The sequence below is a fragment of the Pistacia vera genome, unplaced genomic scaffold (genome assembly GCF_008641045.1).
Source record: "Pistacia vera cultivar Batoury unplaced genomic scaffold, PisVer_v2 Contig1084, whole genome shotgun sequence".
In the NCBI taxonomy this organism is placed as follows: Eukaryota; Viridiplantae; Streptophyta; class Magnoliopsida; order Sapindales; family Anacardiaceae; genus Pistacia; species Pistacia vera.
The window spans coordinates 1-13,160 of record NW_022195120.1 but is presented as its reverse complement, the minus strand read 5'-3'; the positions used below and the strand labels follow the sequence as shown (position 1 = coordinate 13,160).

The 13,160-nt window shown below is 34.7% G+C and overlaps 2 protein-coding genes across 2 annotated transcripts; one reads left to right on the top strand and one right to left on the bottom strand.

Moving 5' to 3' along the window:
* The first annotated feature begins 899 nt into the window (after positions 1 to 899).
* On the top strand, positions 900 to 3,078 carry LOC116134887 (cytochrome P450 714C2-like). Its single transcript, XM_031420571.1, has 5 exons — positions 900 to 1,244; positions 1,421 to 1,647; positions 1,736 to 1,983; positions 2,089 to 2,452; positions 2,533 to 3,078. Exons 1-5 carry the CDS (start codon positions 974 to 976, stop codon positions 2,956 to 2,958), a joined length of 1,536 nt encoding a protein of 511 aa, XP_031276431.1. The 5' UTR covers positions 900 to 973; the 3' UTR covers positions 2,959 to 3,078.
* A 7,222-nt stretch (positions 3,079 to 10,300) lies between these two features.
* Positions 10,301 to 13,123, bottom strand: LOC116134878 (peroxidase 4-like). Its single transcript, XM_031420559.1, has 4 exons — positions 12,771 to 13,123; positions 11,915 to 12,106; positions 11,635 to 11,803; positions 10,301 to 10,923 (listed from the first exon to the last, which is right to left on the bottom strand). The coding sequence occupies exons 1-4, from the start codon at positions 12,978 to 12,980 to the stop codon at positions 10,532 to 10,534; spliced, it is 963 nt and encodes a 320-aa protein (XP_031276419.1). The 5' UTR covers positions 12,981 to 13,123; the 3' UTR covers positions 10,301 to 10,531.
* Positions 13,124 to 13,160: the final 37 nt, after the last annotated feature.

Below are 13,160 nucleotides of genomic sequence, written 5' to 3'. Positions count from 1 at the left end.
TTTTATACTCACGCTAACAATTGATCTAGATAGCCTTAAATCAAACATTGGAAGGACTTTTTGGTCTTTTACCTGAACTTTTTCTTAATTAAGATTGTTAATCGAATATTATTGAATTCTATATTTAGGTACATTTACAAAAAATTATTAAATATCACATTAAAATCACGCATTTACACACAAATTAAAACAATTTAATAGTCTCTAATTATTGTTTTTCTCTCTAAATCTGCCTCACTTCTTCGGTTTTTTGTTTTGTAAGTAAATAAGAGAAAATTACGAAATAATATTAATTTTCATTCAAATTTAAAAATATTATTTTATATAATTAGAAGTGAAGAATTACTGGTAATTTGATCTTTAAAGAGATAATTAAAACTATTTGTCAACACATTCTTCTAATGGCAATTAAAAATAGAGATGGTAGTAATTTTTTTTTACAAACTTTTTTATACAAATTGATGTGAAATAAATTAAATGAATGATCAAAATACCCTTAATAATACATACTACTTATCTATTTACAAAAACAAAGTACTTATTAATGAATTTAATTCACATTTTACACTGACAAAATAGAACTAACATAAAATAACAATAATAATAAAAAATCTCTTCTTCCTAACCTTTTGTTTTTCATTTTCTAAAATGAAAAACAAATAAATTCACATAATCGTTTCTAAAATTAAAAGCACCACTAGCTTAATTTTAGGTGTCATTAAAGTAATCCCTACCCCATTCATACAACTGATGACCAAAACATCTGCAGCATAACTAAATAATTATTTTCTTATGATATTTAGGGGTGTCTTTGTATTATTCGAAAACCTGTGGGTGTTGATTATTCTCATATAAACCCAGGGTGTCCTTCAAGGCAACTCACAGTATTTATAAGGCAACTGAGTAAACAAACAAACAACTCAATCTGCTTCTCTTGCAGCTCGTCGATCTGTAAGAGAGAGAAATAGTAGGCATGGAGTTTGATGGGTTTTATTTGTTAGGTTGGGTTGGTGTGATTGGTTTCGTTTTGATACGCTTATATTATGGATTGGTATTGAAACCAGAGAGACTTGGAGCAAAGATGAGAAAACAGGGCATCATCGGTCCACCACCAACTTTGCTTCTTGGAAATATTAGGGAGCTCAAGAAATCTCAATCCATTCTTCTTAATACTTCATCATCCATCTCCCACAACATTGCTCCTGTTATCTTTCCCTTTTTTGAGCAATGGATTAAGCAATATGGTATGTTTTTATGGTTCATTTCTACATTTCCCTTTCGTTAATGATCATGATTAATAGCATTCATTATTTATGCAAAGCTTTGATATGATGTTCCTATATGAGTAAAAAATATCTCTAATTAATAATATGTCTCATTTACATCTTTCTATGAGATTGAAAATTCATGACAAAAACAGGTAAAGTGTTTATGTTTTCATTGGGAAACATAAACATATTATGTGTTGCCGAAGGTGATGTAGTGAAAGAGATAAGCACTTGCACATCTTTAGATTTGGGGAAGCCTTCATATCAGCAGAAGGAGCGTGGTCCTCTTCTTGGTAAGGGCATTTTAACTTCAAGTGGACATGTATGGCTTCATCAAAGAAAACTCCTTGCTCCTCATTTATATATGGACAAGGTTAAGGTATATATATATATATATATTATATGCATTAATTGTCTGATTAATTAATTAATTAAGTAATTGATTAACAATATAAATTTAATTGCAGGGGATGATGAATCTAATTTCTGACTCAACCATCAATCTATTAAACTCATGGAAAACCATTATTGAGACAGAGGGAGGAATAGCCGACATTAAAATTGACGATTACGTGAGAAATTTCTCTAAAGATGTTATCTCAAGAGCTTGTTTTGGAAGTTATTATTCCAGAGGAGATGAAATTTTTCAGAAATTGAGATCTCTTCAGGAGAATATGTCCAGGAAAAGTCTATCCAAAGGGGTTCCAGGCATGAGGTGAACTTAATATTTATTTATTTATTTCTCCTCAGATATATATGATCATTTTAGATGAAATGGTTTCTTAATTAATACTAAATAAAACTAAATTAAATTTTACAGGCATCTTCCCACAAAGAGTAACAGAGATGCATGGGCATTAGAGAAGGAAATCCGCAATTTAATTCTGCAGGTAACGAAGGAGAGGGAGGTGGAAAGTACAAATCATGAACGGCAAGACCTATTAAAGATAATTACTGAAGGTGCTAAAAATATGAAACTCGGCCAAGAGGCAAGTCGCCAATTTATAGTTGATAACTGCAAGAATATATACATGGCTGGGTACGAGACTACAGCAGTTTCTGCCACATGGTGTCTCATGCTTTTAGCCTTACATCAAGAATGGCAAGATCGTGTCCGTGCAGAAGTTCTTCAAGTTTGTGAGGGTCGAATTCCAGATTCTGATATGCTTCGTAAGATGAAGCAGGTAAATAACACACACACACGCGCATATATATATATACATAGAATTCTCTTGGTTTAATTTAATCTATTTTGGTTTTGCAGCTTAACATGGTAATTCATGAAGCACTGCGTCTATATCCTCCGGTGGTGGTAGTGTCAAGAGAAGCCTTAAAAGACATGAGATTTGGAAACATTGATATTCCCAAAGGTATAAACATTTGGACACTGGTGTTGACATTGCATACAGATCCTGAAATATGGGGAGCAGATGCCTACGAATTTAAACCAGATAGATTTGTTAATGGGATAACAGGTGCTTGCAAGCTTCCACACGTATATATGCCATTTGGGGTTGGGCCTCGAGTGTGTCTTGGACAGAACTTGGCCATAGTTGAACTTAAAATGCTAGTAGCTCTCATTTTGTCCAACTTCTCTTTCTCTATTTCTCCTAAATACACACACTCGCCTGCTATTAGGTTGGTTATAGGGCCACAACATGGACTTCATCTCTTGGTGAGGAACTTGTGAAAAAAATGTATAACGCCAATGTTCTCATCTCAAGTGTTATGTACTATATACGAGTGTGTTGTAGTATTTACTCTTTGAGTTGTAATATATTTAATCTAGTTGTAGTTTTATTTGGTATTAGATACCCCAGTAGGTTTAAAAGCATAAACTAAAGATACTTGACAAAGAACTCCTCTTCAATGTTGTCGTAGGCTTACACTACAAATAAGCATCTAAGGTCTACAGAACTCCACTCCAATGATGTAAATCCTATGCTCTGTTCGTCTAGAGAACTCTTGTGAAAAGTGTTTCATAAGAACATACCATAGAGTTAAACTCTAAGGTCTCTCTCTCTCTCTCAAGCACAATGACAACTACTCTATTTAATTGAGATATTCTCTTAAAACACCTAGAGAGATCTACATGTAACCTTAGGTCTCTAAAATGTCAAGTATAAGAAATAAACCCTTAAATGTCATATTGAACTTATGCCCCCGCTATGGCCAACGAACATAAAGCATAGATTCACTACAACAATAAAAAATCTGCAATTTGATACCAAAATTATTTTCTACAACGAATTTCTCGGGGCTTAAATAGTTTGACAACAACGAAATTAAGTTGTAACTCAAAACAGTTTCAGAAATTCTTCTGTAAGTTTTAAGAGGATTACCAAGTGATTAAAACTTATATAGAATGGGTTGCTTGTTCAATTTAGTGCAAGTGAGTTGCGAATAATTGAATTAAAACATACATAAAAACAAGTAAAGAACACGCTCATTTTTATATGGTTCGGCATCAAGCCTACATCCATGAGACCATGTCCAGAGAAGCAAATTCACTATAAAATACTTATGAGTTCAATTACAAAGTAAGATAACCAAAAGTTGTAAAACACTCTCTGTTTTCTACACAACGATTCTATCTTCTTTGATCGAACTTCAAGCCATCATAACAAGCTTCACGTGCACAACAACATCATGTTGAAAAAGAGATCCTCTCAAGAATCAACAATGAAGACAGGACAGTAGCTTACACTCAAGCTCTCATCATAAGGAAAACAACATCCAAAAGATATCACACAAGGATAAGTGATGAGGGTAATTCTAAGCCTACCAAAGCATAGTAAGAAACTTTAACAAAACAAGAATCTTAGAGAATATTCAAAGAAGCAAAACAATGTAATCAGGTTTCTTACAAAAATAGAAACAAAACGGGAGAATATAAAGAGATCAACACGTTAAGGGTTAGGAGACAAAAAAGTTAAACTTTAACTTTTATGTCTTTCTTTTTGCACAAAACATTTTGGGACCATAGACAAAAAAATTATTCATTTTCTTACAAAACGAATAAATAGGGGACAAATGTAAAGAATAAGATAGAAAATCAATCAAGGAATAATTTTGTCCAGAAGTGAAAACAAGTGCGTGAAGTTTGATTTGAGGAAAAATATTTGCCAGAAACGTTGTGAACACGCATAGGCTAAAGTGCTTACACTTGTGAAGGTGGCCTTTAGAAGTGTGTGCACAATAGTAGAAGATAAATAATAGGCAGGACACAAAATTAGGATCATAAGATGACAAAAATACTAACAATCTCCCCCTTTGTCACTTATGATCAAAGCACACTTCAAAGACAACGTACTGGAAAAACATTACTAAGGAGGAAAACAATAATAACAAAATGAAGCATAAAATCACTCCCCCTCAACAAAAGATCTCCCCCTAAGCTACACACAATAGGAAGAGAGTTACCAAGAATTTCCAAAAGAGGGCAGATCAATATAACAATCAAGAGAATCTGCATAACAAGGGACATATTAGCAATAATACAAACAACCAAATAGATCATTAGCAAAAACAAGAAGCACTAATCAATTAAAAAAAAAAAAAAACTAAAACGTTCTGCATATGAAAAGAAACAAAAAAAATGTGATGACATATAAATAGCAGTGGTCACACTAACAAAAAGTCAATAATAAGAGATAAAGTTTTTGCCAAAAAAAAATAAATAAATAAATAAATGAGTCCCTAAGCCGTTAGCCCATCAGCCCATTCAACATCATCATCATCATCTCGCCCTCTTTGATCATAAGAGATCAGCTTTTGAGACGAGAAGATCTCCTGGGGGGCTTCTTGCCAACAGTTTTGACACGAGTTTTGCCAGGTGTACGAGTTGAAGGAGGATCAACTGTAGAGGTGAACACAAGAGCAAGGGTGTCCACACCAGAGGCATCTTCTACAGTCTGAGAACCAGCAAGAGGAGTCACATTGTCAGGTTCCTTTTCTCTGTTTGAGGGATCAATTTCAAAAGCAGCCATAGAGGCTAGAAGTTCCTTTTGCACTTTGCTCAGCTGCAACTTCAGACTCAGGTTCATCTATAGCACCTTCTCCATCAATTTCTATGATGTCTTCGAAAAAGACTAGATTTTGACCTTCAAGAACAACATTTTCACCGGCAGAGTTGGCATTCAGATCAGCTTGAGATTCAGCAGGTACATCAGCCTTTTCAGCAGAAGTAGAGCCAGCAGGGGCATCCTTGGAACCACTTGAAGATCCTTTACTTAGAAGTTCAACTCTAGTTTCTTTAAGGACAGTTTCAAGAGAGTCAACTCGAGCCATCAAGGTGGTGTAAAAAGAGTCTAATTTCTTATCAAGAGCCTGTAACAACTCAAACACTTTGGACTGCTGAGCACTGGATTTTACATGAAGGGCTTAAGAGGATGAAGGGACATCTATAGCAAGGGCAACAAACGTGAGGGTTTTAGAAGAGATACTTCTAATTTTAAGGAACTTATTATTTGGCCTTTTTGGAGCCCCATAAGAGTCAACAAATCTTGTGACCAGAGAAGGGAAGGGAAGGGCAGAATGAAGGATTTTTCTTCAGACTCACCAATGGTCTTGATTAATTTATAAATAACAGAGGCAAGGTCAATTTTATTTCCTTGCAAAATGCCATACAACAATTGGGCTTTATCAAGTCTAATTGAGGAGTTATGCCTAGATGGAGACCAGTTGGTAATGATGATTTTAAAGAGAGTCCTATATAAGGAAGTGAGCACATTGATAGGAAGGAATCCACTGTCAGGCCAAACTGTAATACCACCATCACTAAGGTTTAGGGAAACATTCAGGGAAAGAGCAACTACTTTGGGGGGAGTAGTCTCCTGATTGCAGGGAGTTTGCTCGTTATTGGTGCCAGCGCACTCGGCTTCAAAATTGCGAGCCATGAGTTTTTGTGGTTGACCTTTGAAGGTGAAATTGATGGATCAATTGAAAATATCGGATAGAGAGCTTATGTGAATCTTAGCCCTCCTTCTAGCACCAAACTTTTGATGCATGATTTTGACACCAACGACCTCACATGTGCAAAGCACTAAGAAAGATCCTAGAAATTACACGCGAACAATTATAAGAGTTGATTACGGAATACTATTATCATGCAAAGACTTAAAGTAAATGAGACAATAAGAGTTTTATAGTGGTTCAGAAGCTTAAAGCGAATCCTATATCCACTGTTTTCTTTTATATGAGTGAGTTTTATTAGCCAAGTTTACAAGAGGTCGGGAACTACAATGTGGGTTACAGGTGTTTAGTGTTCTAAGTGTTCTTAGAGAATATCAAGCTAGTCACTTTCCTGTAGGGTGTCTTTGCTATTTTCTTTGTTGAATTCAGAGTGTCTGGCCCTGATTTTGTGAGGGGGAGCTATCTATTTATACCACTAAGCTCAAGGTAATGATTACATATCTGCAAGTAGGGTGGTGCTGTGCAAATCTTGCTTGGCGTCTTATTGATTGATAACTTAGGAAATATTATCCTTCAATTAAATGGGGCTTGGATAGGTGTGCGAACCAAATTTATTCACAAACAAAACTTGAGTTAGTTGGGTTGTTGACAACTATATTCTTTTTGTCTTGGGCAATGTGGCAGACTCTAGATGGCTTAAAGTCTTCCTGAACTCTGATTGATGCTCGCTGACATCAACTTATGTCTGCCTTGTATTTTTAGGCATAACAATTAATGTGTACAATTTTGCCGATGGCCAATTCTAGTTGATTGTACAAACCAAGTGTATCTGAGGTTCTCTCGAAGCAACCCAACCATCTTAATTTGTGCTTTTACTCTTTTGTGATTTGTGTTGACTTCTTTTACTCGCCAAAATAAGTTGAGCAATTTAACAGTAACGTAGTTGTACCAATGTATGCAAGTGTTGAAGTGTAAGAGTTAGAGAGACAAAGGTAAAATGGGAAAAGTGATATAAAAGATTATACTTGAAATCCCCAAAATGGGATCATTCTCCATTTTAACCCTAAAATAGTAAGTTAATATAATTCACTTGTTTTTACACCGACATGACAATGAAGAAAAAATCTAGCCACAGTATACATACCACCCTTTATTGAATTTATGTTCAATATAATTTTTTTCTCTTTTTCTCTCTTTTTAAATTAATTGTGATTGGTATTTTAGTTGTTTGGTTTTGGTAGCATTGAAAATTGACTTTTCCACTCAAATTCTATGACCTTGGTCTCATATTGATTCTTGTGGACCGAACCATTCAAGACAACCACAAGTCAAAAGGGGTCAATGGGAGTGCCCCCGCTGAAGATCCTCTAACGTTCAAGTCTCATTTGTACTTTCCCCCAATCTAAAGCTTCTCCTTGAACTAGTTATAGGGCTACAAAAAAAAAAAAAAAAAAAATCCAAAAACCGAACCAAGAAGCTGGACCAAAACCGACCCGAAAACCAGTTTTCTAAAAAATCGGTTCAGTTTCAATTTCCAAAAATGACCGAACTAGTTTTTCGATTCGGTTAATGGTTTAGAGGCATTTTCAAACCGGTTTTTTGCCTAAAAATCCCTGAACTTATGTATTGACTAAAAGTTCTATGAAATTATATCCTTAACAATCTCAAAGCCTTCTTCTCCAATTTGATAACCACGACTATCGAAGAACCCTAATACCCTTACACCTAACCTGCTCACTGCTAAGTTCTTATCGATGAATGGCGATAAGCAACTAGTCGTTGTCTTCACTCTTCGATATTAAGCACGACAACACGACCATAAAGTAGAAGCCAGAAGCATCTTCAAGATCTTCAGTCTTCACCGAATCACAAACTAGTCGTTGTCTTCACAGAATCATGAACTAGTCGCCATCCATACTCCATCGCCGAATCAGCAACTTAAGACAAATCTTAATCTCTTATCTCTATATTTATTTTATTACCAAGTTCTATCATTTTTAATTTTTGATCATATACACTTGTATGGTTTAGGCTTCCTTTCATTATCTTTAATCATGTATGCTTGTATGGTTTACATTTTCAATTATGTATTGCCACTATTATGCTATACAAAATCAGATTTGAAAAAGGGAAACAATAATAAAATGGGAATTAACTCTATTAAGGATTGTTTATAAAACCGGTTCAAAACCAGTTAACCAGTTTTCTGAACCGAATTATTAGTTCGGTTAAAAACTGATTCAAGTAGTATTCTGTTCTGTTTCAATTCAGAATACTGCTTGAATCGAAAAACAAGTTTGGTTAACCAGTTTTCCACCTCCTAACTAGTTACCTCAACCATGGACCTTGGTTTTTCGTCTCTGGCCTTGGACTCGCCCCCCTTTCTTCATAAGAGTGTATAATAATGACATAGAGAATGTAATCTTAAGTGAAAATGTGTATGTATGAATAGATCGTTGCCTCATGTTACATTGTAAATTCAATTTATAGGCAAGTTTTTCATGTGTCATGTGTCGCCTTGCATGTGTCGTGTGGTGATGTGTCATTCATGCAACTACTTTGTCTTTGGCGGTTGTCTCCTTTGTTAAAGAAAGCTCTTTTAATAAATATTTTTGTGTGCTAATTAAATAGGATAAGGATTCCTCTCGCCTCTCCCACTATCAGGCTTTATTAAGAACATTTGTGACCCTAGGTAAAAGTTACTTTAGGGATCTTCTAATAATATAAGTATATACTAAAAAAATTATTTCAAATTTATTTTTCTTACCTTTTGAGATGCAAAATCACTAGGAGAAGTGGATGACGACCGACGAGCTAACAAGGTCAGGTTGGTAAGGGGTTTTGGAGAGCAGATGTTAGAGAAGCGATGGGTGGTGAAATGGTGATTTCCAATGCTAGGATTAACCAGAAAAGACTTGAGAAGTCACAGCCCAAAAGGTATTGGTGGTCGGCGATTGGCAGAGTAAACGGATAGGTATGATAGGGGTTTTGGGGTTTTGGTGAGAATGCAAAGGGGAGGAAGATGGTGGTGTTGGGGAAGGCCAACGATGCCAAGTACATGCTGAAAAGGTCGGAAATGGCTGTCGCACGGGGTGGAGCTAGGTTGCGAGATTCGTAAAAAAATGGCTAAATCGAGGGCTATCAAGGTTGGAAAAACACTTGGAAAACGATAAAGTGATGGTTCCGATCGATTTTGGAGAAAAAATTTGACCGAAATCAGCTCCAAACGGTCGGCGGCAGAAGAGGGGTGGAGATGATTTATGTGAATGTTAAATTTTGGGATTGAATTGAGAGTGAGTAATTTGAGACATATAAATGACCATTTTAGTCTTTTGTTGTTAAAAGAAATTTAATGTGTTAATTTAGAGGTGTAAATTACAATATATGAAACTAGAAGTACAAACTTAGAATTTTCGTCAAAACTTTGGGTGGGAATAATGTAAAAAATTAATAATAAATTTGGGTATTTTTTGTTTTTTTTTTTTTTTTAAGGCCCCTTATATTGGTTAGATAAGAAATTATATATTTTTTTATTTTTGTAATATATTATAAAAAATTTGACCCTTTTCAACCTTATTTTTTTTTGGGGCCTAGGCAGGCGCCTACCTTGAGCCGGCCCTGCCCACCATCCGTAAACTTAATTAATGGCCTGTTATGGGAGAATGCTTGATCCTCTTTACATTAAATGTGAATACCGTGGGCAACCGTCAAACCACTTTTTTTTTTTTTTAAACTACTTTTCGTTGTTTTCCAACGAAGGTTTTGTCATTTGTGGACAGCTTAAGGTTTTGGGATCATGGTTTTGCTTTCAAGTCCAGGGCTGTGGGCAACTGTCAAACCACTTCTTTTTTATTATTATTTTTTTTTTAAACTTTTCGTTGTTTTCCAATGAAGGTTTTGCGGGCAGCTTAAGGTTTTGGGATCATGGTTTGGCCTTCAAGTCCAGGGCAATTTACTGTAGCGCTATAAGATTTTGGTCTTCAACTCCCCAGGCTTCTTGGTCATTCAACCCCTTGTCGAATGGTGATTTTACAGCAGCGTTATAAGACCAAGTCTAATTCCATTACAGGTATTTTACCAAACTTAATAATTACTTAACTTACATAGATTGTCGGTGGTAACTCGTCAACAATACAACCATTGTATTCTAGATTTTCTCAACAAAGAAGATGATACATCAATAGAAAGATATACATAGTCCATAGCAAATATCTTAACATGAATAATATTTCCATAGTGATACACTTGTTCATGGAGAAGAAAAACAAAAATAAAGAAAAGTCATACTTAGAACATTCTTAGCCCTTTAACTAAAAGTTCCATCAAACAACCAATTGATTTCTCTAATTTCAATTTGGCTTCCTACAATTCTTCCTGATCTCACCATTGGATCCTGTGAGGGGACTAATGTCTCCCATCTTGATCATTGAAGCAGCAAAATCAGAACTGAAGGCTTTAGGATTTTTGCTGTATGAAGTAACCAATGAATCGGTGGATCCACCGTTGAATAAGACTTGATCTGAGTGAAGTAAACCCTTTTTGTTTAAGAGATTCTTGTAATAGAGATTGTCAAAAAAGGTTGGAGTCTGAAGGTCTAATGGGGCTAGTTTATTATCTCCTGAACCGGAAGCTCTTGGACAATTTGCTTGCCTAGCCTTAGCAAATGAACTATCAATGTTGCTTTCATTGTATATGCGGTCTCTGAAAACTGTGCACCTTGCTTGCCCGAACGTATGTGATCCTACAGTTCAAATACAGACAAATAAAGTCAGATACTTTATATTTTAACTCAAACATTTTTTTAATTATTTATTTGATAGAAATTATTTGTCCACGCATGATTGAATTGATGTCTTTTTTAAAAGTCTGGTCTTGTGGATAAACGACAAGAAACACTGCCAGGAGAGATGAAACAGCTAGTCCAACATAACACTATATAGGGCCCATTCTATCCAATGCATGACTAGGACTACATGCCTAATTGTCATGCAACAGTTATCATAACGGTGTATTCTTATTAGTTTACTGCTGAATTTTACAAATATATAAAAAATATGTGAATACGAAATGTTGGAATTACACATTGACTAAGCAAACTCAAGCTTACTAGTTTATAAAACGAGGTAATTCTCTCACCCAAAAAGACTTTATTAAGTGAAGAGTCATACTCACCTTAAATTTTATCATAGTATCAGAGATATGTCTAATTGAACTAAGTATTTGACTAGCAGGTGAAGAATTGGAGCCAACACATATGGGGTTGATCGTGAGAAGAGTGTTAGAGTCTCACACTAACTAGACATGCTTAAATCAACTGGTTTATAAGATAGGGTAATCATCAGCTCCACCTCAAATTCTATCAATAACTTTAAATATCCATAAATTTATAATATTCAACGATGACTTGTAAAAAAATGTATTAACTGTCGAGACATATATATGTATATATTACCAGATAGAATAACCATGTCCTTGGTAGACAGACCCTTAGCCTGAAATCTGTTGATGAGATTGGTAAGAGTAGACGAGGGGGGAGGAATGACACCACTATTGGCTGCAGAAAAACTAGCTGTTTTTGAATCCCTTCTTCCAAGTTTAACATTCCAACTTGGTCCACCAAGCTGCAATATAAGTATATATTATTAAAAATTAATGACAATTGCAATTCTGAAGACCAATTGATTCAACGAGATTTGGATGTATATAAAATTATAAATCAGTAAAGAACTTACAATTACTGTAGAGTCACGCGCTGCAATGGCTAAAATGTCGGCACAAGAAACTACGCCAGGACAGACTTGCTCCACTTTTGATTTTATCTTATCAACAACTTCAAATCCCCGGATTGAATTGTTATTAGGAGCAGCAGTCTTCTCCCCTGTAAATGAAGAAGCGTCATCCAGAAGTACTGATCCGTCACACCCCTTTAATTATAAACACAAACAATTAGTTAAAAAATAATATATAGCTTTAAAGTAATGATTTGAATTGAAGATCTCATTTACAATCTACATTGATTTAATATGTAACTTGTAGCTAGCATTAATTGCTCAATTTGACTTATTATGCTTCTGTTACTTACCATAGTCTTCTGGATTCATTATTACATTAATAGTTAATCCATGTAATATAATTAATTTACTAGATTAATTATGTATCATTGCCATTTTTTTCTTGGTCCCTTGTAAAATAGAATAATAATGAATGTACAAACTCATTTATATAAATTAATGTGACATAAAATGAATGAATAATTTATTAAAAAAATCAATTTAATAAATACTAAATTAATATAAATGAACGATATGTCTATAAAAGAATTGAGTCATACTAGATTATATACTAGAGTTTATATGTGTAGTTTATACTTGGAACACCACTCTACAAAAAGAAAAAAGAAAATAATTATGTAATAAGAACATTTGTTGAGAGAGCTTTTGGATATTTTGTGTCGGTTATAAAATAAACTTAAAAACAAATACAAGTCCTTAAATAAAAGAAAATCAATCAATTTTTTTTTTTTTTTTTCTTTTAGTAAATCTTCCAAGTTAGGGAAACAGTGATACTGTAGTTTAGAGAATAACGTACGTTGACAAAACAGTCGTGAAAGTGTAAGCGAACGAGAGATGCACCCATGCGACGCTCTTTAGCAACCGCAGATTGCACTACGGATTTCACTGTAGAGAGGACTTTTGGACAAGCCTTAGAATAGAAATTAGTAGAGAGTTGAGCATTGGAGCTCCCAGAGAAAACCACAAGGAACACAAACAGCACATTAATGACTGTAAAAGAAGCCATTAATTATATCTAGCTTTCTTCAACAAAAATGGGAGCCTAACTGAATGGAGTGTGTTGAGAACGTGGTGATGGAATTAAGGATATATATAGAGGAGTTGGGCACGGGCAGGTTACCTAATCTTCAAGACTATTCCATGCATGGCGAGGGCTTGGTCTTGGAATTAATTGCAATTAGAAATT